The sequence below is a fragment of a genome, unplaced genomic scaffold, assembly GCF_019419815.1.
Source record: "Pyrus x bretschneideri cultivar Hongxiangsu unplaced genomic scaffold, Pyrus_bretschneideri_v1 Contig2, whole genome shotgun sequence".
Taxonomy (NCBI): Eukaryota; Viridiplantae; Streptophyta; class Magnoliopsida; order Rosales; family Rosaceae; genus Pyrus; species Pyrus x bretschneideri.
In genome coordinates, this window is record NW_025999501.1 from 2,130,227 (window position 1) to 2,155,309 (window position 25,083).

Sequence of the window (25,083 nt, forward strand, 5' to 3'; positions counted from 1 at the left end):
CTTCCCATAGTGATGGGATTCGGATTTCCAAATCCTAAGATTTGGACTTGGGTTTGCATAATTGTTCCGCGAGCATTCTTTAGGGCTTTCATATGCCTTTCAAAGTCGACAAAGTTCATAAAGTTCTTAGTTTAAGAAGCCTTCGAAATTTTTTGGAGATTGTTGACAAAAGCACTGATCTTCAACAAGGTTTCCCATATATGGTCGATGGTGGGGGGAGCTTTGCCAACATGAACACCATTGTTTCTCGCAACGACAAAGGCGTTTGGGAGTTAATTGCTTCCACCTTGAGTGTTGGTGTTAGGATTCACAGAGCTATCATCTGCAGACATAGTGTGATAGAGTGATTTGGTTGTTAAAATATAAGTTCACTTTCAATTAAAACACCAATTGCTGGAACCAAAATCACGCATCGTTGTGGATGGGCCACTTGTAAAAAAGAAAACAATCGTGGTTAACCTTGGGTGTTGTCCAAAAGCTCTCTGATGATCAAGTTATTAAGCAATATTAAGATTCAAGCAGTGGACAAGAGAATAAGCAAAGTATGCACTATGCGAGAATTGCATTACCAGATATTTGCCCTAGATGAAGTATTTATACTAGTCGAGAAAGAGTTCTTTTAGGATAATGAATCTGTATTTTTTTGTTTTTAACAAATGATATTATCTACACTAAGGAGAATGGGGTAGGCTTAGCCTCACCGTGAGCTAGCAATAATGTGGTTCAAATTCGGCTTTGGCAAGAATCGAACCTAAGATCTCTTACTTACAAGTGAAGAGGAATACCATTAAACTGTATTACTAAGTGGCAACAAATCCGTATTAAACATAGAGAATCTAAGAGGATATCTGGAGATAGATATTGCTTTCTCTTAGAAATGCGATTACTTGCAGCACACATCAATCCCTAGATTGTAGAAATTTCCAAGGATATAGGAAACTCGTCTGATCCCCAATCAGATCAAGTTTTCATGTCTTGCGGAAACAAGAATGCTAAATCTCAGTGCAATTAGCAAACTCCGCCTACCTTTATGGAGTACAACAAGATGTGTTGGCATGGTTGGTCCGTTTAAGCAGTTCAATTAGATTGAAGTTGTTGAGTCCATGACCGGACTTTTAACGTATATGTGCTCCGATTCACCTTATTCCGACAACCACCACTACTCTGCCACCGTCGTTGTTGCAAGCACCCTACTATATCTATTTTTATCATTATATACAATTAGAACACTTTTACATCATAATTTACTTAACGCTTCTACATCATTTTTCATAATCACAATATTTCTAAAATATAGTTTACCAAATACTTAACTGTTTTATTTTAATAGCTCGTTACCCCTTTCGTCTTGCTTCAGAAATAAGAAGTTTACCTCCCAGCGTCTCTCTCCCATGTGTGGAGATTACTTGAACGCTCCTTGCTCTGGGGTGCTTGTATTTAGTCTAAATCTTTGTACTCGGCACCTGTTTATCACTGGAATCTTTAATTGGCTTTATTAAAATAGGGAAATGGTCCAATCCAATGCTGAGGCGTTTCTTTATTGACAAATTTATGCTTGCTGTCGAAGGCCCCAACCCCACAACCTTCGAACTCCCAAAAGCCCTCAACTTGCAGCAACAATGGGGGTTTCGTGGAAGCCGTTGTTGCCGCTAATCGCAGTCTCAGCTCTGCTCGTCTACGAAGAGTGGGTCTCAACCCCCTCCTGCAAAACCACACCCACCCCTAATCTTCCCGAACCCATCCCGGAACACCACCACCCCGACGACCTCAAGGTCATGCTCGTCGCCGACCTCCTCCTCCTCGGCTCCGACTCCGGCTACTTCAACCTCCTCTTTCGAGACTACTACCTCTCCAAGTTCTTCACGGTAATTCCAACAAACCCAATTCCCGATTTTGCCCCAACCCACCTCCTTTTTAACATCTGAATCCAATCAATTTGTATCCAAGCAGAAATCTTTCCACACTCTGAAGCCCGATATGCTGCTGGTTTTGGGCGATATCTCGGCGCGGGGTCACAATTTGCCGAAAACCAAGTACGTTTCGGTGATCCACCAGTTCCACAGGGTACTGGGTCCGTTTCTGGGGCTGCCGCTCCACGTTGTGCTTGGAGACCGGGATATTGGAGAATGCGATGAGCTGAGTGCGGAGTCGGTGAGTTGGGTTTCGAGGAGGTTGCCGGGTCTGGACTCCGCCGGCTGCGGAGCTTTCGAAATCGGAAATGTGAGCTTTGTGTCGCTTAGTGCGGTGGCGTTGCTTTGTGGGAACAATGAGCTGAGGTTCAGTGTGGAGAAGGTGGTGGAGAGAGAAAGCATGGATTTTCAGATGGAGAGGGAGAGAGTGAATGAGGGAGGGGATGAAAACGACCGATTAGGAAAGAGGGTTTATCAGTTTGGGTGGAGAGAGAATGCTATGTTATCTGGGTCCGGTCCTGTGCTCTTGCTTCACTTCCCATTAAACCGGAATGTGAATGCCGCTAACAATGGTGGGAGTTCAAGCATATTGGATGGCAGGTGGGTGCAATCCATTTGTTTTTGTTTCGGTTTCGGTTTATGAGAGTTTGATAGGAATTAGTCGAACTTGGGTTTACGTTTGATCTCATAGAAGTAGTAGTCGAATCTGTAGCTATCGGTTTCTTGTTAAGCAATAGTCATTTTCGGTTTGAACACCTACGTGTATAAGCTATCGTCATTTTAATCCCTATTTCTGTGTGTTGATAGTGATCGCCTTCGAATGAGCAATCTTGTTTTATTAACGATAGTTGATGCAAGCACACCTAGTTCAGCTGTGTTTTTTCCATTCCATCTCATAGAAATTTTTAGAAGTTCGTTGGTATACAAGCAGTCTAGTGTAGTAGCTATGGTATTTAATTTTAATCCCATTTCTGAACTATCTTATTGAGCATGATCACCTTGGGATAAGAAAATGTTGTTTAACTAGAGATAGTGAATACAATTAGACTTTGATTGAATGGATTCAATTGATGTTATATACAGAAAAAGGACTATTCATTGCCATGCTTGTGTCGTTTATTTTGTTTTGTTCTAGTTTTTAAAATGGATAGCAGTTTTACGTAGTGCGTAATGTTTATTCTTTTTACTCCAGGGGGCCTGTTGGTACAGGGCCATACAAGTTGTCGCACAAGCTACCGCTAAATGCTACGGAGTATATCTTTCAAGCTCTCAAACCAAGGTGAGTTCATGTTCTTCCTTTGCTTTTTAATAATGCTGCCATGGCCTTCATCTCACCCATTTATGTATATGTGTTTCATAAGTAAAACAGAAGAGTGATACTTAGATCGGAAGAATTGATGTGATATTGCAATTCTTGATTATTAGAACCATGACTTTCCATTTACCACAATCTGATATACTGACAACATGTGTGTTCTTGACTCCTCTGAATGCCATAATTTATATGCGTATGGTTGTATGTGTGTTTTCTGGGCATTCTAATATCTCATATATCTTGGTTCAATATTATTAAGAATAACTCTTTTCTCTGGTTGATATAAGATTTTTTATTTTTTACTTGTGATTAAGAAACAGTTGTATTAAACAAGAAAGAACCAGAAACAAAACAGAAAAGGAAGCAACACCAAAACACTAAAAAACTACTAACGAACTAGGAGATAGCAGCTTTCCAATCTAGCCATGTTAAGGAAAAAGAGATTCCTTTGGACTCTGGGGAAACAGAAACCCAAATGGCTGATGAAAAACGGAGGCCATCTCAAAGCTCCACTAAACCAGTCCTCACTCAGAGAGTGACAGTCCCTAGGAATTACCCAGCTTATGCCCATCTCCCTAACCAACTTCAGCCATGAACCCAAAGCTACCGGGCAATGAAGAAAAATTTGATCAGCAGATTTTGTATCTGGTTGCTAAAATGCTGCGTGCCTAGAGTTGTTTGGTATCCCATTTTTCCTCCTCAAGAGCCCACCATTCCCTGTCCACACCAATATTTACCTCTCTCTCTATAGCTAATGAACTAAATGGTCTGTCTATTTTTGTGGCTTTGGAGAATATGGCAATTAGGTAGTGATTTCATTTTCTTAAAACTTTATACTGACCAAAAGCTTTCAAGATCTGTAGTTGCTTTTATGTCGTTCCATTCATCGACCATGGGTCCATTCACATACCAGAATTGGAAAACAAGGAAAGAATTTTATGGTCTTTTTTTTTTGTGAAGAAATATAAGGTTTTATTGTTAAAAGAGAAGTTTCCGTGCTGCTTCCTTGTTGGAACCTTTTATGATTTTCCATTGCTATAGTGGTGGGGTATGGTACAATATTTTTGCTTTGATGTTAAAGGGATAAGTTCTCCAAACCTCAGGAGTCACCTTTTTATATTTTGTTTCTGACGTTTGTTTCCTTCTTTCCCTAAAATATTCCTGGCGATGTGTCAATCAGAAGTTGCTTCACGATCCGTTTGTATTTGAAATTACGGATTTAATATTTGCCTAATATTCCTCAACCTGACTGCTTATTCCTTTCCCTTCTAGATGTCTGCATATGTCAGACTTGTGAGCCGCCCAAGTATGTTGGTGTAGTATCAATCCTACTGTAGACTTGTATGCCTAAAGTGTAAAAGTCAGCTGTAAGCTAATCATCTTTAATTCCTTGTTTGCAGGATTGTCTTCAGCGCTCACACCCAAGAATTCTATGATCACTTTCATCCAGATGGAACGCGCGAGGTGACTGTTCCGGCCATGACGTGGAATGCAAGGGACGATCCTGGATTTGTTGTTGCCATTTTCCGGGGGAACAAAGGAGCAGTAAGCGTCAGCTATTGCTCACTTGCGAGGGAATCTCACGTTCTTATTGCCTATGTATCGCTTCTGATTCTTTTGTTATCAACGATAATTTTCTCAACACCTACTCCGAGATGTTTAAGACAAAGATGACCCGATGCGTGTACTAAAATCTGTGTTGTGCATTAGTTGTCGTAAAATTTTGTATGTACAATGCTGTATCGGTAAAGTCTATTGACCATATTTTGCCTTTTTTTTGGTACCCTTGGCTCACACCATCCTTTACTTGTTTGCTCTTGTAATCGAGACAGTGAAGCTGTTAATTGCTGCTACATTCTATCTGCTGGACCAACGGAAAAACAAGTTAAGTGTGGAACAGAGGTTATAGAAAAACTGGAAGAGATAAGAGAGAACTTAGGTAAATCGGATAAACGCTCCGCGGGCTATCGGCTCTAAAATACGAGGTCTGAAATTAGGGCTTTTTCGTTTTGCAGGTATCGTATGGCCTTCGATCCTCGAAAGTGTATTAGCAGAGTTTCCGCCACTCTTCAGCTGAGCCGAAAACATCGGTACTACTACTGTTATTATTATTAAAAACGTCGGTATTACTGTTACTATTTATTTAAATTATATTTTATAAACTTATGACGTGATTGTTATGATTGAATTATTAAAAATGTTGGTTAGCGTGTTTATTTCCGATTCATGATACATCATATGGTTTGTAAATATTGTTTAAAATTTTTGTCTACTTAACATTCATGTATTACCATTAATGCTGGACTAGGTGATTTAGCGACGTCTGGAGTAGCCCCTCTAACCTAGCCTATAAAAGTGAGAGAGTTCATAAGTCAGGCATTGCATTCGGCCCAATTCTATAGGGCCAATTAAAAATAAGCAAAACAAGGGTTCCTTTTTCAAATATGATGATAAACCATCTCCAAACCCTGTTAGAGTGATTAATTATCAAGATGTCAAGATAACTTCAACAAAATCTTGGAGATAACTACCGAGGCTATAAATATCGCAATAATAAACGTGAAAATAATCTTAAAATTCTTCAATCCAACGGCCTAGAACACATGAGTTGATGGTGGAAAAGTGGGTCCAAACACATATGTGTGAATCTTGGACTGGGACAAAGTTGTTGACATCTGTCTCCCTCTCTCTCTCTGCTTCTTTCTTCATTTTCTTCGTTCAAGTGTTGTTTCTCCGTCTTGTGGGATCTTCAATCAGAATTTTAGGTTTTGTCTTCAAGACGTCTCATTTGATGAATAAACTTAAACGAATCCATCACAAAAATTATAGCCAAAATTATAAATATCGATTTTGATCGTTGCAATTTAGGAACACATGACAACCGGAAAGAGCTCAAAGTCGGCTCTTCCGTATTTTACGATTTGCATTAATAAATTCCTAGTGAATGAATACGGCACTGAAAATCAACCTAAATGTATCACACTACGATGTCAAGTGGGTGTTTGGCATCTCCTACGCCCAAGAAATAAGAACCTTCTTCAACCGCCATCAAACCTTCCTCATTTGCATGGCTCAAGTGCTCACAAGGGTTCAAATCAAATTCAATTTCAGCTCTTTCCCCAGCACTCAGTATCACACTTTTGAATCCAACCAACTGCTTCATTGGCCTTCCATTTTTGGGCTTTTTCTCACCCACAAAAAGCAGCACCGGATGCTTGCCTGCCATCTCCCCATGATTGTGAACCCTCACTCTGACCGATAACTTCTTTTTCTCGCAGAATTCTCCACCTAGGTCTTGGACTAACTGATACCGCCCAGAGTCCGATGACTTAGCCGTGGGACTAATTGATGATTCATTTAAGTAGAGCTTGTTTTGGGATGCTGCAGAGGAAAACTTATAAACATAGTTTGAGTAGCTGAGGCCATAACCAAAGTCAAAAACTTTTTTGCCTGTGTAGAATCTGTAAGTTCGACCAGGATAGCCTGTTTTCGGTTCACACCTCATTCTCATGTCTGTCATTGGCATTTTGACATAATCTTGTGTGTACCAAGCCATTGGCAATCTCCACCTGCATAGCACGCATCAAACACGTCAAACATTTTATCGGTAAATCATCTCTACATAACATGTTATGTTATCCGACTGTTAATCAAAGATTTGAATTGTCAATCAAACCGACTTTTACCTGGGTTGTGTTCACCAAAGATGATTTCAGCAAGGGCAATTCCACCAGCTTCACCTGGATATCCAGCCCACAAGATGCTTCCAATATTTTTGTTATGTTTAGCAAAAGAAATGTCAACTGGACCCCCACTAAGAATCACGAGAATAACAGGTTTCTTGGCAACTTTAGCCACACTCCTAATTAGCTCCTGCTGCTTCCCAGGCAATCCCAATTGCAATCTATCAAGTTCCTCTCTCTCTTGACTTTGGTCCAATCCCACAATCAAAACCACATAATCTGCTTCTTTTGCTGTTCCAGCAGCTTCATCAAAAGCAGCTTGGGGACACTCAACTGAATCACAACCCAGGTGATAATTTATGTTCTTAGCGTAGCCTTGAAGTGCTTCTAATGGGGTGATGGATTTGCATGGAGGACCATGGTAGTTTCCCAGAAGTGCTTCTAAAGCATTGGCATGGGGACCAATGACAGCAAGTGAAATGGCTTTTGCTTTTGGGAGTGGGAGAAGCCTGCCAGAGTTTTTCAAAAGCACTATTCCATCTTGAGCAGCTTCTAGGGCTAGAGCCTGGTGCAGTTGGGAGCACACTTGGTCTGGACCAATGCTGCCATAGGGTTGGTTGAGTGGACTGCCATCAAACAGGCCTAGCCTCATCCTCACTGAGAAGAGGTTGTGGAGTGCTCTGTCTATTTTTGACACTTCAAGCTTTTTCTGCTCCACTGCTGATTTTGTGTGATCCTTCAAGTAGGATCCACAGTTCACATCCATGCCTGCAACATTTGTATATAGTATATAATATATAATCATGTTAGAGCTAGCTTTTTTATGTTTCTTAGTTAAACTTGGATTAATCAGAAGCCAATTCTTTCAAATCTTTTTAAATCTTTTTTTTTTTTTTTTTTTTGATCTTTACCCAATTTTATGTTCACTTCTTACTATCAAAAGGGAAATGATACAAGAAATATCTCAAAATAGAACCCGTTTTCAACTGGTTCTATCTATAACATTTCTTTTTTGGTTGAAAAACGGGGCTAAAAGCAAGAGTCCAAACAAACTCACTCAATTATAAATCTAGATCGGCATAGCCCAAGTCGATCCTCATAAATAAAACTGACTGAACAAAGAGTATCAAAATAAAAATTACCTAAATCTAAATCAAGACTATAGGTCGCTAAACTGTCAACTACAAAATTCTTTTCTATATAGTACATGCCGAAGTTTGCATTGCTAAAATCTTGAAAGTAAATCTCGGCAGGCCAAAATAAGGGGACCTAAAGGATGATTACCTATCTGTACATATTTCACATGCTATATAGCTTTTTGAAATATCTCAATCAAATTTGGACTAATTAGACTCCATAATTCAAGATTCCTTTCTTTTTCTGTTTAGTCCTTATCTCTATACAATATAGATTATATACCAAATCTAAATACCTATTAATAAAATTATCTTCGTCAATTAAAAGAGGACGAAAAAATAATTTAATCTTCTATTACAAAATAAAATTATAAGTAGTAATGTAATTCTTCTTTCTTTCACACGTCTCCCTAACCTTTCTCTTTTACATATATATATAATAATTTTTAAAATTTTTATATTTACACACACACAGTTTTTGGGCTTCATATAATATCGTAAAGCAAAACTAAGAAAGTGGCCACTCTAAGTTGATAATGGATTGGAGGGACAGTTTCATTTTTGTTTTGACCTTTAGTAAAAAGAAAATTGAAAATCCCAAAAGGTCGATTTAAAGTGATTCGGGCCCATATGAGTTCATAAATGGGCCATGACAACTAGGAGTGGATGTTTTTATTTTATTTTATTCGAATAATGGTGTTAGTAAATTAAATGTTAGATTAGTTATCGACAGAGTTTAAACTCACACTGACATACAAAGGTACAACATATTTTCATCAATGTGGTAAAAGGCTACTAGTTAAATATTAAATTAGTCATTGACGGAGTTTGAACTCACACCATCATACAAAGATATAATACATTTTCATCAGTATGGTAAAATGTCACTTGCAAACGGGAGGGGATTTTACAATTACCCAACAAAAAGCCAAACAACAAAAGTGAGAAACATAGACACATGTCGTGTTACACTAAACAAGATACAAGAAAAAAGAGTAAAAAAACAAAAAATGGATAATAAGATAGGAGATTGGTGCTATGGTGGTCCATACCTGCTTTGAGCACATCAACGACTGCATCCTCGGGCTTTTTAGCGTATCCTTGTACATCGTGGATGATGGAGACAGCATCGCAGTCCGACGTGATGTACCTGATCACTTCCCAGTTTAGCTCAATAAATCCTGATTTTTCTTTAATTAGCATTTCCTCAGTTCATTTATTAAATTAAGAACTCGAATCTTTGTAAATTTGGCAAAAACAACAGTACTTTTTGTACCAAATTTCTGACCTGGTAATATTATGGGTGGTGCAATTTTAGCTACTAGTCAACTAAAACCTGAATGACTAGCACATAATTTGGTACGTCGACAACCATGAACAACTGACTAAATCATACATGTCGACAACCATCTATGATTGGCTAATATATTAGCATATATTTCCTGACGATATTTGACGGAAAAAGTAAAACAAAAAAAGACAAAATAATAAAGTTAAAGGAAAAGGGTGAAGAAAAATGGAGTTTGGTGATAGTGAAGTACCCATGAAAGTCCCATTGTCCTCTTGCAACCTTGGTTAGGAGATTGTGATCTGCACAGCTTGGAACCCCATTTATGCGGTTATAGGCACACATTAAGCCACTTGCTTGGCCTTCCTGCACGCATTTTTGGAACGGAGGCTGGTATGTGTCTGCTAGGTCTTGCTGTGTCACCTGCACAACACATGCAACAAATACATAAAGTTATACTAGTGTTAAAATCTAATAAAAGTACAATAAAAAATACACATTTACAAGTTAGTTAGGTATAATTTCATTAATTTTTATTTTATTTTTCGATTTAAATCAAGGTCCTAAAAAACACTAGACGCTAGTCAGATGGGAAGGTGATAGTGCCTAGGCAGCAAGTCCCCGCCTAAACTGTTTAGGAACTAATTAGAGCAGTGGCCAACTGTCTAGACCTAGACGGTGCTAAACTAAAATTTTTAGAACTGTGGTTTAAATACAATAAAAGAGAAGAGAATGCATGAAGAAAAGATAAAGTGGAAATTATTATTATTATTATTATTTTTGGTTATTATTTTATCCAAGAAGAGGAGAATACCAAGATGTGGAAAATTCAGGCCGACCACTCACGGCACGGGAACATGAGGAAAATTCATTGAAACGAATTATTTACCGATAAATTCAAAACCCCGTAAAGTTTTTAATTTTTTATATATTATCAGAACAAATATATAGATCTATGGCACACCAATCAAGCAGAGGAATCTTGAATAAAGTCACAGAGGGACTGAAAACCTAAAAGAACATAAAAGAAAAAATAAAAAACGTTCCAAGTACCAAGTTCCAAATACTTTTAGATAAAAAGAGAATAAATATTTTCGATAATTAATAGACCAATGGATGAAAAAATAAATAAAGAGAAGAACTCACACGAGCGTCGAAGCCAAATCGAGTGATATTGTTCCAATTGTCCAAATCGTAAGCTGTGAAATGCTTGCAGCAAGCTGAAGCTTGAAGACGTCCACCGGCACCAAGCTCATGCTTCCCGCCATAGAAGGAATCACCTTGAACCCCTCTCACATACGACACGGCGTATCTCCCCGTGACAGTTGGATCTTCGCCAGGGGTCTCTTGCCCTCTCCCCCATCTCGGGTCCCTGAAGATGTTGATATTAGGTGCCCAAAATGTCATCCCTGTTGCTTGTCCGGCATTGTACACTGCTCGAGCTTCAGTCCCAATCGCCTGAAAATGAAGGGGAAAGAAGCGCATTCTATTTATTTTCAATGTTTTTGAACAAGAGCACAAAAATTAGGACTTGGGTTTGATCTGCATTAAAAAAAAACGCATTGGGTTGTAATTATTTCGGCCAAAAAAAAGTAACTGATCGAAGCCGAGTTGGGTTTTTTGACTCGGTGAATCGGACTCACCTGGCCAATGCGGTACCAGAGACGGTCGTTGAAAGAAGCGGCGGTGAGGATGACTTGAGGGAAGCTCGTGGCGTTGTGAATGGTGGGGTAAAGTTTAATGCCTTTGCCGACGTCGGCGACGCCGTGTAAAGCCTCGGACCACCACTCGTAACTCGGGATACCGAGTCGGGGAATCGGAGGGGCCGAGTTAACGAGTTGGGAGATTTTCTCGTCCAATGTGAGGCGGGAGATGAGGTCCTGGACTCGTTGGTTGATGGGGAGAGTGGTTTTGCAAAAAGGGTAGGAGCTGGTGGAGGGTTGGGACGAGTCACAGGAATACGGAGGCTGAGTTGACTCGGTAGGGTGGAGGAGGAGGAGGGCGGTGGTGAAGAAGAAGATAAGGGCTGAGGGAGGAGGAGCGTGTGAATGGAGTTTCATTGTGAGTGGTTTGGTTAGATGCAGAAATGAACGCAGAAGGAATGAAAGAGAGGGAGAGTTTATAAGGGCAGCCGCTGGGCATTGGACAAAAGGTCTCTTTCACTCATGACTGAACCGACTTTTTTGGTTGAAAATACAGTGTTAATTTGAGATCAACCTCTAATCCAAAGTTTAATTCAGTGCTTAAAATGTTCGTTTTTGAGTAAGTTTTCATTTAACAAAATATCCATTACGAATTTATTTTCTGGAAAATCATCTTTGTTTTGTGGTTTAAACTAAATTAATTTTTTTTTTTAAAGTAACGAAAGATTATGTAAGATTAGTTTTTCGTCAATAGTAGTTGTGTGTGAGACATCTATTCTTTGTCAAAGGGAAAATGACCATTGCATCCAAAAATCCCCTCCCTATCATATTTTTTTAATAAAAATAAAAATAAAAATGCACAAGCAGGGGAACTAAGCTAAAACCCACAAGCAAATAGTCAACGCAAATAGTAAGAAAATAAGACAAATCACATATTTGAGGAGAGACTGCAAATTGAGGGATAATAGCCCACCAACGATAAACGTAACTTGCAACACCATAAAAGGCTAGCAAGTCGGCGACCTGGTTGCCTTCCTGATAGATATGTGTATGAACAAAATTCATCTGACGAAGACACCATAAACAATTATTTCAATATATCAGTAAAACCATGAAACTATAGACATAGCCTTATATAAGTAATGCAGAACCAAAGTGGAATTAGTTTCAATATAAGGTGTTTCCAATCACAAACCCAGTGACATGAACTGTCTCAATAAAAGCTAAAATTTTCGCTGCCACCTAACTCACAATTCTGTACAAGAAAAAAAAAACGTCAAGGACTTAGGCCTCATTGGTACGAAAAATCCCTCCAAAACTCGCATAGAACAAGAGCTATCTATATTCACCTTAATCCACCCCAATTATGCCAGTGAACAAGAATAAAAGAAGGGACCGAAGCCAAAATCGGCAAAATACCTAGCAGCAAAAAAAGGGCAAAGAAGAAAAAGAAGGGTGCGAGTAGAAAACATATTGAAGATGATTCCCAAAAACAATCCATAAACAATTTGTAAATCACTTGTGTATTAATTTTAGAATTTTTCTTTCTTTCTTTTGGATGTAGTTTTTGTTTGCATTTAAATGAACAATATTTCGAGGGAAAAAAAAATTAGGAGTTCATACACTTGTGCGACAGTCGTGCAAAATCATTGCCCAAAAATCCTCAGGCAAAGGTCGAGAAGCAAATGTTTGCACAACCAAGTTTGAAAAAGTGAAATTCCTCGTCCGATTTACGACTCATTCTCTCTCAAGTGTTCATAAGACCACGTACTATCTAGAAGGACGAAAAAAGAGACAAAGACTGAAAAAGACTCAGATATTCACTTGGGATTTTCTTGTAGGATTTCACTTAGCCCATCAAGGGCATTTTTGTAATTTCTCACTATCAGGGAACAAAATACAATTAATTTTGGGACAGTATGTGACACTTAGACAAGATTTTTCTGTAAAAGTCATCTTTTTTTCTAGGATTTAAATGAAGTTTTCTATAATTAAAAAAAAAAAAAAGAGATTAGCTTGGCATTCTTACAATGTCCAAAACGAATATTAATACCATTTTTCAAACAAATAGTAGTATTTTCTCAAAATACCATATTAAGGAGGACCTCATACTCATTATTCAAGTGACCCAAGTCTCTTGCCAGATCCTTTAGAACCTCATTTCTATAGTTGAAGACATCAGATGGTTAGCTTCGAACCTTACCGATATCTGGTGGACGCATATTTTCATAGAGGTAAACTTTGTGGCAGATGCATTTACTCATCAGACATTCACGTCCAAACTAACTATTTTTGGGAGTTTTGTACCCTTTATTTGCTAGGGCAGCCTTTGATTTGGACGATATAGGAATTGGTTATACCTGTGGTTTCTCTCTTTAATGAAGTTTTCTTTCTATTTAAAAAAAAAAAATTAATAATTTTCGTACATAGCCCTCAAATTCTTAGAGACAACCTTAACTAAAGCTTGAATGTTTATTACATACCTTTGATTTTGCATGAAGATAATCCTTCATTGTTGACCTATTAAACAAATTATGAGCTACTTTTAAACACATTGGATTTAAAAGGCTCGGCCGATGTAAGATAGACCAGCCCAATTCCTCAAGTAAGGATATTTTGTATTTAAACATGTCGATAAAGGACATGATTTATTAATTTCTCTATCATTATTTTGTAGCATCAACATGTGCAAAAAATAAGACTTAGTGGAATAAGGTTTTGTTGCTATTGTCGTTGTACCTATATGTGCATTATCTGAGTGAAATATCGAGATACTGTGTAACATCCCACATCGACCAACGGAGAGGGGGTGAGGTGCCTTATATGTACATGCCCACCTCCATATAGCACAAGGCCTTTTGGGAGCTCACTGGCTTTAGGTTCCATCAGAACTCCGAAGTTAAGCGAGTTAGGGGCGAGAGCTTTACTAGGATGGATGACCTACTGGGAAGTTCTTGTGTGAGTTCCCACAAACAAAACTGTGAAGGTGTGGTCAGGGCCCACAGTGGACAATATTGTGCTACGGTGGAGTCGAGCTCGGGCCGGGATGTGACATACTGTTTCCCTCTGTCGTCCTTGTCTCTTGGCATTCAAATTCAATATTCGTTAAAACCCTCTCGATCTTAGCTTTTCATTTCCCTGACTCGTCACCTCACGCATTAATTTCGAAAGAAATCTTCTTTTTCTCTCTCATCAACTCTTTATGTTTCCTTTCCATCACTTCTTATCAATTTGAATTTTAAATCCCCAAAATAACTAATTCTCTACCTTGTCGCTTTGTATAAAATCCATAACCTCTCACGATAGTAAAATGTTGTTCGTGTTAATGCTCATCCTTTTCATGTCGCCTTCACCGCCTAAGCCCTCCCCCCCCCCCCCCCCAAACACACACACACACACACATTTGAATTTGATCTTCCCCTCGAAAGAGACTCCCTATCTAGCAACAATTTCCCAATGGCTCTGCCTTTATTGAAGAACAAAGTTATGTTCCTGGTGAATTTTCCAATAATTTTTCTAATATTTTGCAAAAAATCGAACATTGCCCAAATTTCCATCAAGATTCCACTCAAAGGAACAATATTTAAAATAAGAACTCTCAATTGAGGAACACAGTTTTGGTCCTAAAGAAACCCCATGAATTCATAGATTTTGCAAAACCTCAGATTTCCATTAAAGATTTCACATAGAAAAAACAATAATTCGAATTTGAATTTCTCAATTGAAGAACAAAATTTGTTTCCGATGAATGTCCAAGAATTCTTCTAAGATTTTGCAGAAACTCCAATTTCGCCAAATTTCCAGTCAAGATTCCACTTAGAAGAACAATAGCAGAAGAATTTATCAATTGAAGGACAAATCTTTGTTTCCGATGAAACCCCAAAAATTATTTGAAGATTAAAAACCCCAAAATCCCCAAATTTTTAGTAAAGATTCCACTTAGAAGAACAATAATTCAAAAAATAATTTTTCTTGAAGAACAAAGCTTTGTTTCCTATGAAATCTAAAAACAAAAAAAAATTCCAAGATTTCGCAAAAACCACAAATTTTCGGTTAAAGTTCCACCGGAAGAATAATGTTTCGAAGAAGAACTGAAGAACAAAGTTTTGTTTTTGATGAACCCTCAAGAATTCTTCTAAATTCAGCAAAAATCTAAAATTTCACAAATTTTCTGTACAGATTTCACTCAGAATAACAATAATTCAAAGAATTCCTCAATTAAAGAACACAACTTTGTTTTAGATGAAACCTTTAAGAATTCTTTTAAGATTTCGAAAAGCCCCAATATCCCCAAATTTCCAATCAAGATTCCACTCACAAGAACAATATGCCTAAGAAGAATTCCTCAATTATAGAAGAAAGTTTTATTTTCGATGAAACTACTAAAAAAATTTCTATGATTTTGCAAATTCCCCAAATTTCTAGTAAAGATTCTACTTTCAAGAACAATATTTCAAGAAGAATTTCTCAATTTAAGAACAAAGCTTCGTTTCCGATGAATCCTTAAGAATTCCTTCAAGATTTCACCCCCAAATTCCCTAAATTTCAAGTAAAAATTTCCCCTTATAGTAACAATGATTTGAAGAAAAATTTCTCAATTGATAAATAAAATTTTTTCCGATGAAACTCCCAAGAATTTGGAGACCCAAATTTCTAGTAAAGATTCCACTCAGAAGTGGTGAAGAAAATTTGAAGAAAAATTAAGGTAAAGGCGACGAAGATTCTAAGAAAATTGAGGGATTCCAACAATGAAAATGATTCTATTATGTTGGAAATCGAGGATGTCAACAGTGAAGATGGTTCTCGTCTTCAGAGCCTCATATAACTTCTCATCACTGCTTCTACCATTCTTAGGATATTCGCCAACTTGTTGACAAGCACAGAGAAACTTACGATCATTGCTAAAAGTCGACACAACACGTAATTACAACACCATGACTACTGGCATAACCACCATCAACGACACATATACCATGGTCTTTTTTTACGTAACGAGGCCACTAAAGGTGCATCTTGAAGTTTGCCACCTCTACCTCCTTGTGGCTCTCTACTTTTGCCGAGGACTAACTGGTGTTGAGAGGTGGTTCTATGGATTATGTTGTTCCTGTTTTAATGAGTGGGTTGTGCTGGATTCGATTGTGAATATTGATTAAAGAGATTACATATCACAAATTAATTGATTAAGAGTAAATGTAAGATGCATGAATGGTATTATTTTTCCTAATATTGAAAGTCAAAATTATGTTAACTTTCAAATCAATATACGGAATTTGTAGTCAAGATTCCACTTAGAAGAACACTAACAGAAGAATTCATCAATTGAAGAACAATTCTTTGTTTCCGATGAAACGCTATAAAATTCTTCGAAGATCCAAAAGCCACAAATTTCCCAAATTTTTAGTAAATATTCCACTTAGAAGAATAATATATCAAAGAAGAATTTCCCAATTTAAGAACAAAGCTTTGTTTCCGATGAAACGTCAAAAAATTGTTTCAAGATTTCGCAAAAACCACAAATCTTATGTTAAGGTTCCACCCAGAAGAATAATAATTTGAAGATAAATTTGTCAACTTAAGAACAAGGTTTGGTTTTCGATGAATCCTCAAGAATTCATCCAAATTCCTCAAAAATCCAAAATTTCACAAATTTCCAGTAAAGATTCACTCAAAAGAACATTAATTTGAGGAAGAATTCCTTAATTAAAGAACACAGCTCTGTTTCTGATGAAACCTTCAAGATTTCTTCTAAGATTTCGGAAAACCATAATATCCGTAAATTTTCAATCAAGATTCCGCTCACAAGAACAATATGTCGAAGACGAATTCATCAATTGAAGAACAAAGTTTTATTTTCAATGAAACTACTAAAAATTCTTCTATGATTTCACAAAAACCCCAATTTTCCAAATTTCTTGTAAAGATTTCACTCCGAGGGACAATATTTCAACAGTGAAAATGATTTTATCATGTTGGAAATTAAGGATTTCAACTGTGAAGATGGTTTTCGTCTTCAGAGCCTCGTATAACTTCTAATCGCTACTTATGCCATTCACGAAATAATATTCGTCAACTTGTTGACATATATTAAGAAACTTACGACCATTGCTAAAAATCAACACAACACACCAGTTACCCCACCACCACCACCACCACCACCATCAGTGCCAAACCTACAACGACCTTTTTCTACGTAACGAGGCTATTGGACATGCATCCTAAGGCTTGCTGCCTCTACCTCCTTGTGATCCTCTACTTTTGTCGAAGGTTCAATGGTGGTAAAGGGTGGTTATATGAATTATGTTTTTCCTGTTTCGATGAGCGAGTTGTTTTGAATTCGATTGTGAATATTGATTAAAGAGGTTAGATATCACATAGGAAGTCTTCCAAGAATTCTCAGAACCCCAAATCTCTATTCAAAAGAATTCCAAAATTGAAGCTACCACCAAGAATTGCTCTAACACTTTCCTAGAAAAACCCCAAATTTCCTCTTAGAAGAATTCCCAGGAACCCCAAATTTCTTCTCGGAAGAATTTTGGGATCGAATACTTAAAGAAAAATCAGAGCTGAAGTGATCAAGATTCTGAGGATTCCAACAATTTTAACTAGTGAAGATGGTTCTCGTCTTTAGAGCCTCATGCGATTTCTCATCACTGCTTTTGCCATTCTTGGATTAATACTCGTCAGCTGGTTGTTTCAGAGACCTACAGGGAGAAATGTGACAACCACAGCTGAAAGTCGAACTGGCACGCCTAGGACCATCGCCCCCCACCACTATCAACAGCTCACCTGCCACTGCGTTTTCCTACTTAATGTAGCTACTGAATGCCCATCTCAAGGTTTGCCGCCTCTGCCCTCTTGTGGCCCCCTTGTGGCCCTCTACTTTTGGCCAAGGACTCACTGGGTGGTAGGGTTCATCGTATGGATTATGTTGTTCCAATTTTGGTGAATGAGTGGTTCTTGATTCTAATAATGAAGAATAATGATTAAAGAAGTTACATAGAGGCATAAAAGTTATTAGAAATGTGTCAACTTTCAGATCAGTATATGGAATTTGCTTGTATTAGGTCTGATATGCTATATTTATTTGGGTTTCTTGGTTAGTGAACAGAAATACATGTATTTACTAGTGCTAAACTTCTACAGACTAAAGAAATGTATATTTGAATTGAGATAAAATAATAATTCAGTGCAAATTCGGTTTATATTTGAAGAGAGAAACTTACGATCATTGTTGAAAGTCGACACAACACGCCAGTTACACCACCATGACCATTGGCACAACCACCATCAACGACACACCTACCACGGTCTTTTTCTATGTAACAAGGCCACTATAGGTGCTTCCTGAGGTTTGCCATCTTTACCTCTTTGTGGTACTCTACTTTTGCCGATGACTCACTGGTGGTGAAGGGTGGTTTTATAAATTATGCTCTTCATGTTTCAATGAGTGGGCTGTGCCGGATTCGATTGTGAATATTGATTAAAGATGTTACATATCACAAATTAATTGATTGAGAGTAAATGTAAGATGCATGAATGTATTATTTTTCCTAATATTGAAAGTCAAAATTATGTTACCTTTCAAATCAATATACGGAATTTGCAGTCAAGATTCCACTTAGAAGAACAATAATAGAAGAATTCATCAATTGAAGAACAATTCTTTTTTTCGATGAAACCCTAAAAAATTCTTCGAAGATTCAAAAGCCACAAATTTCCCAAATTTTTAGTAAAGATTCCACTTAAAAGAATAATATTTCGAAGAATAATTTCTCAATTGAAGAACAAAGCTTTGTTTCTGATAAAACGTCAAATACTTGTTTCAAGATTTCACAAAAACCACAAATTTTAGGTTAAGGTTCCACCCAAAAGAATAATATTTTGAAGAAGAATTCCTCAATTGAAGAACAAGGTTTGGTTTTCGATGAATCCTCAAGAATTCTTCCAAATTCCTCAAAATTTCACAAATTTCCAGTAAAGATTCACTTAAAAGAATATTAATTTGAGGAAGAATTCCTTAATTAAAGAACACAACTCTGTTTCTGATGAAACCTTCAAGATTTCTTCTAAGATTTCGGAAAACCCCAATATCCGCAAATTTTCAATCAAGATTCCACTCACAAGAACAATATGTGAAAGAAGAATTCATCAATTGAAGAACAAAGTTTTATTTTCGATGAAACTACCAAAAATTCTTCTATGATTTCACAAAAACCCTAATTTTCCAAATTTCTGGTAAAGATTTCAATCAGAGTGACAATATTTCAACAGTGAAAATGATTCTATCATGTTGGAAATTGAGGATTTCAACTGTGAAGATGGTTCTCGTCTTCAGAGCCTCTATAAATTCTCATCGCTACTTCTGCCATTCGCGAAATAATATTCGTCAACTTGTTGACATGTATTGAGAAACTTACGACCATTGCTAAAAATTGACACGACACACCAGTTACCCCACCATGACCACCACCACCATCAGTGTCACACCTACCACGACCTTTTTCTACATAACAAAGTTATTGGACATCCATCCTAAGGCTTGTTGCCTCTACCTCCTTGTGATCCTCTACTTTTGCCGAATGTTCATTGGTGGTAAGGGGTGGTTATATAAATTATGTTCTTCCTGTTTCAATGAGTGAGTTGTTCTGAATTCAATTGTGAATATTGATTAAAGAGGTTAGATATCACATAGGAAGTCTTCCAAGAATTCTCAGAACCCCAAATCTCTATTCAAAAGAATTCCAAAATTGAAGCTACCACCAAGAATTGCTTCAACACTTTCCTTGAAAAACCCCAAATTTCCTCTTAGAAGAATTCCCAGAAACCCCAAATTTCCTTTCGGAAGAATTTTGGGATCGAATACTTGAAGAAAAATCAAAGCTAAAATGATCAAGATTCTGAGGATTCCAACAATTTTAACTAGTGAAGATGATTCTCGTCTTTAGAGTCTCATGCGATTTCTCATCACTGCTTCTGCCATTCTTGGATTAATACTCGTCAGCTGGTTGTTTCAGAGACCTACATGGAGAAATGCGATGACCATAGCTGAAAGTTGAACTGGCACGCCTAGGACCATCGTCCCCCACCACCACTAACAGCTTACCTGCCACTGCATTTTCCTACTTAATTTAACTACTGAATGTCCATCTCAATGTTTGTCACCTTTGCCCCGCCCTCTACTTTTGGCCAAAGACTCACTGGGTGGTAGGGTTCATTGTATGGATTATGATGTTCCAATTTTGGTGAGTGGGTGGTTCTTGATTCTAATAGTGAAGAATAGTGGTTAAAGAAGTTACATAGATGCATGAAAGTTATTAGAAATATGTCAACTTTCAGATCAGTATATAAAATTTGCTTGTATCAAGTCTAATATACTATATCTATTTGGGCTTCTTAGGTAGTGAACAGAAATACACGTGTTTTCTAGTGCTAAACTTCTACAGACTAAAGAAATGTATATTTGAATTGAGATATAATAATAATTCAGTGCAAATTTGGTTTATATTTGAAGAGAGAAACTTACGATCATTGTTGAAAGTCTACATAACACGCCAGTTACACCACCATGACCACTGGCACAACCACCATCAACGACACACCTACCACGGTCTTTTTCTACGTAACAAGGCCATTAGAGGTGCTTCATGAGGTTTGCCGCCTTTACCTCTTTGTGGTACTCTACTTTTGCCGATGACTCACTGGTGGTGAGGGGTGGTTTTATAAATTATGCTCTTCCTGTTTCAATGAGTAGGCTGTGCTGGATTCGATTGTGAATATTGATTAAAGATGTTACATATCACAAATTAATTGATTGAGAGTCAATGTAAGATGCATGAATGGTATTATTTTTCCTAATATTGAAAGTCAAAATTATGTTACCTTTCAAATCAATATACGGAATTTGCAGTCAAGATTCCACTTAGAATAACAATAATGGAAGAATTCATCAATTGAAGAACAATTCTTTTTTCTGATGAAACCCTAAAAAATTATTCGAAGATTCAAAAGCCACAAATTTCCCAAAGTTTTAGTAAAGATTCCACTTAGAAGAATAATATTTCGAAGAAGAATTTCTCAATTGAAGAACAAAGCTTTGTTTCCGATGAAATGTCAAAGAATTGTTTCAAGATTTCACAAAAAACCACAAATTTTAGGTTAAGGTTCCACCCAAAAGAATAATATTTTGAAGAAGAATTCCCCAACTGAAGAATAAGGTTTGGTTTTCGATGAATCCTCAAGAATTCTTTCAAATTCCTCAAAAATCCAAAATTTCACAAATTTCCAGTAAATATTCACTCAGAAGAATATTAATTCGAAGAAGAATTCCTTAATTAAATAACACAACCTTGTTTCCGATGAAACCTTCAAGGATTCTTCCAAGATTTCAGAAAACCCCAATATCTGCAAATTTTCAGTCAAGATTCCACTCACAAGAACAATATGTGAAAGAAGAATTCATCAATTAAAGAACGAAGTTTATTTTCGATGAAACCATTAAAAATTCTTCTATGATTTCACAAAAACCCCAATTTTCCAAATTTCTAGTAAAGATTTCATTCTGAGGAACAATATTTTAATAGTGAAATTGATTCTATCCTATTAGCAATTGAGGATTTCAACAGTGAAGTAGGTTCTCGTATTCAAAGTCTTATTATACTTCTCATCGTTGCTTTTACCATTCGGGGAATAATATTCGTCAACTTGTTGACATGTATTGAGAAACTTATGACCATTGTTGAAAGTCGACACGACACGCTACTTACCCCACCATGACCACCACCACCACCACCATCAGCGCCACACTTACCACGACCTTTTTCTACGTAACGAGGTCGTTGGACATGCATCCTAAGGCTTACTGCCTCTACCTATTTGTGATCCTTTACTTTTGCCGAAGGTTCATTGGTGGTAAAGGGTGATTATATGAATTATGTTCTTCCCATTTTGATGAGTGACTTGTTCTGAATTCGATTGTGAATATTGATTAAAGATGTTAGATATCACATAGGAAATCTTCCAAGAATTCTCAGAACCCCAAATCTCTATTCAAAAGAATTCCAAAATTGAAGCTACCACCAAGAATTGCTCCAACACTTTCCTAGAAAAACCCCAAATTTCCTCTCGGAAGAATTTTGGGACTGAATACTTGAATAAAAATCAGAGCTGAAGTGATCAAGATTCTGAGGATTTCAACAATTTTGACTAGTGAAGATGGTTCTCGTCTTTTGAGTCTCATGCGATTTCTCATCACTGCTTCTGCTGTTCTTGGATTAATACTCGTCAGCTAATTGTTTCAGAAACCTACAGGGAGAAATGCGACGATCACAGCTGAAAGTCAAACCAGCACGCCTAGGATCATCGCCCCTCACCACCATCAACGGCTCACCTACCACTGCGCTTTCCTACTTAATGTAGCTACTGAATGCCCATCTCAAGGTTTGCTACCTCTACCCCCTTGTGGCCCTTTACTTTTGGCCAAGGACTCACTAGGTGGTAGGGTTCATTGTATGGATTATGTTGTTCCAATTTTGGTGAATGCGTGATTCTTGATTCTAATAGTGAAGAATAGAGATTAAAAAAGTTACATAGAGGCATTAAAAGTTATTAGAAATGTGTCAACTTTCAGATCAGTGTATGGAATTTGCTTGTATCAGGTCTGATATGCTATATTTATTTAGGTTTCTTAGGTAGTGAATAGAAATACATGTGTTTACTAGTGCTAAACTTCTACATACTAAAGAAATGTATATTTGAATTGAGATATAATAATAATTGAATGCAAATTCGGTTTATATTTGAACGGAGAAACTTACTATCATTGTTGAAAGTCGACACAACACGCCAGTTACACCACCATGACCATTGGCACAACCACCATCAACGACACACCTACCACGGTCTTTTTCTACTTAAGAAGGCCACTAGAGGTGCATCCTGAGGTTTGCCGCCTTTACCTCTTTGTCGTTCTCTACTTTTGCTGATAACTTACTGGTGGTGAAGGGTGGTTTTATAAATTATGCTCTTTCTGTTTCAATGAGTGGGCTGTGCTAGATTCAATTGTGAATATTGATTAAAGATGTTACATATCACAAATTAATTGATCGAGAGTAAATGTAAGATGCATGAATGATATTATTTTTCATAATTTTGAAAGTTAAAATTATGTTACCTTTCAAATCAATATACGAAATTTGCAGTCAAGATTCCACTTAGAAGAACAATAATGAAAGAATTCAATTGAAGAACAATTCTTTTTCTGATGAAACCCTAAAAAATTCTTCGAAGATTCAAAAGCCATAAATTTCCCAAATTTTTAGTAAGGATTCCACTTAGAAGAAGAATATTTCGAAGAAGAATTTCTCAATTGAAGAACAAAGATTTGTTTCCGATGAAACGTCAAAAAATTGTTTCAAGATTTCACAAAAACCACAAATTTTAGGTTAAGGTTCCACCCAAAAGAATAATATTTTGAAGAAGAATTCCTCAACTGAAGAACAAGGTTTGGTTTTCGATGAATCCTCAAGAATTCTTCCAAATTCCTCAAAAATCCAAAATTTCACAAATTTCCAGTAAAGATTCACTCAGAAGAACATTAATTTGAAGAAGAATTCCTTAATTAAATAACACAACTTTGTTTCTGATGAAACCTTCAAGGATTCTTCTAAGATTTCAGAAAACCCCAATATCTGCAAATTTTCAGTCAAGATTCCACTCACAAGAACAATATGTGAAAGAAGAATTCATCAATTGAAGAACAAAGTTTATTTTCAATTAAACTATTAAAAATTCTTCTATGATTTCACAAAAACCCCAATTTTCCAAATTTCTAGTAAAGATTTCACTCTAAGGAACAATATTTCAACAGTGAAATTGATTCTATCCTGTTGGAAATTGAGGATTTCAACAGTGAAGTAGGTTCTCGTATTCAAAGTCTTATTATACTTATCATCGCTGCTTCTACCATTCGGGGAATAATATTCGTCAACTTGTTGACATGCATTGAGAAACTTATGACCATTGCTGAAAGTCGACACGACACGCCAGTTACCCCACCATGACCACCACTACCACTACCTCCATCGGCGCTACACCTACCACAACCTTTTTCTACGTAATGAGGTCGTTGTACATGGATCCTGAGGCTTGCTGCCTCAACCTCTTCACTGGTGGTGAGGGGTGATTATATGAATTATGTTCTTCCTGTTTTGATGAGTGGGTTGTGTTGGATTCGATTGTGAATATTGATTAAAGTGGTTATATATTACATAGGAAGTCTTTCAAGAATTTTCAAAACCCCAAATCTCTATTAAAAAGAATTCCTAAATTGAAGCTACCACCAAGAATTGCTCCAACACTTGACATATATTTAAATTAACCTAAATAATAGATTAATTTAAACCAAATTAAACTCGCAAGCGCACGAATCAATTGTAGTAATATATGCAAATATGAGGTTGATCCCACAGGGATTGCTTTAACACCAATCTAACCAATTAATCACGCTATATTTAATTAAACAAACAATGGATAGATTGAATTGAATAATTGAGTAATTGATTAAGACTAAAATTAACAAGAAAAATAAAAGATAATTAATTAAAACAAAAACATGACACAAGAAGAAATTGAGAACAATGGAAATCTAAAGTTATGAATCCACCAACAATTAAATGTAGAAAAATCAGGTCAACCAAGTAGGACTAGCTTGATATTGGTCATCCTCACAAGTTTGTCTACTCTTCTTAATCTTAGTTCCAATAAACCTAATTGATTGGTCATCCTCATAGATTTATCTAACTATCTAGATGAAAAATTCCTAAAGATGATCAGTCATTAGAAATTCGAATCTAGAATAAAATACCCACAAAAATTAAGAATATAACATGGCATATAATCAGATAATAATTAACAAAGTACTTCGCAAATATTCATGTCATGGCTTCATCATAAACCTTAGAAAATAACTTAGTTACACATAGAAATAACAATAAAAGAAAGATAGAACCTGGAGTCCATGGCAAAGCACGTCCCTAGGCTCTTTTTCACAAATTGCGGAGATGGTGAATGGTAGTATGGTGTGGTGGTATCGGGGATGCGGGGGGTTTGTA

General features: G+C 36.9%; 2 protein-coding genes across 2 annotated transcripts; one reads left to right on the plus strand and one right to left on the minus strand.

Annotated features, from left to right (window-relative positions):
- Nucleotides 1–1,572: 1,572 nt before the first annotated feature.
- Nucleotides 1,573–5,008, plus strand: LOC103959045 (metallophosphoesterase 1). The gene is made up of 4 exons (XM_009371383.3): nucleotides 1,573–1,865; nucleotides 1,951–2,510; nucleotides 3,103–3,189; nucleotides 4,626–5,008. Exons 1-4 carry the CDS (start codon nucleotides 1,620–1,622, stop codon nucleotides 4,897–4,899), a joined length of 1,167 nt encoding a protein of 388 aa, XP_009369658.1. The 5' UTR covers nucleotides 1,573–1,619; the 3' UTR covers nucleotides 4,900–5,008.
- A 1,040-nt stretch (nucleotides 5,009–6,048) lies between these two features.
- On the minus strand, nucleotides 6,049–11,436 carry LOC103959046 (probable beta-D-xylosidase 7). The gene is made up of 6 exons (XM_048583083.1): nucleotides 10,976–11,436; nucleotides 10,479–10,790; nucleotides 9,586–9,755; nucleotides 9,097–9,194; nucleotides 6,902–7,676; nucleotides 6,049–6,788 (listed from the first exon to the last, which is right to left on the minus strand). The coding sequence occupies exons 1-6, from the start codon at nucleotides 11,390–11,392 to the stop codon at nucleotides 6,203–6,205; spliced, it is 2,358 nt and encodes a 785-aa protein (XP_048439040.1). The 5' UTR covers nucleotides 11,393–11,436; the 3' UTR covers nucleotides 6,049–6,202.
- Between the last annotated feature and the right edge of the window lie 13,647 nt (nucleotides 11,437–25,083).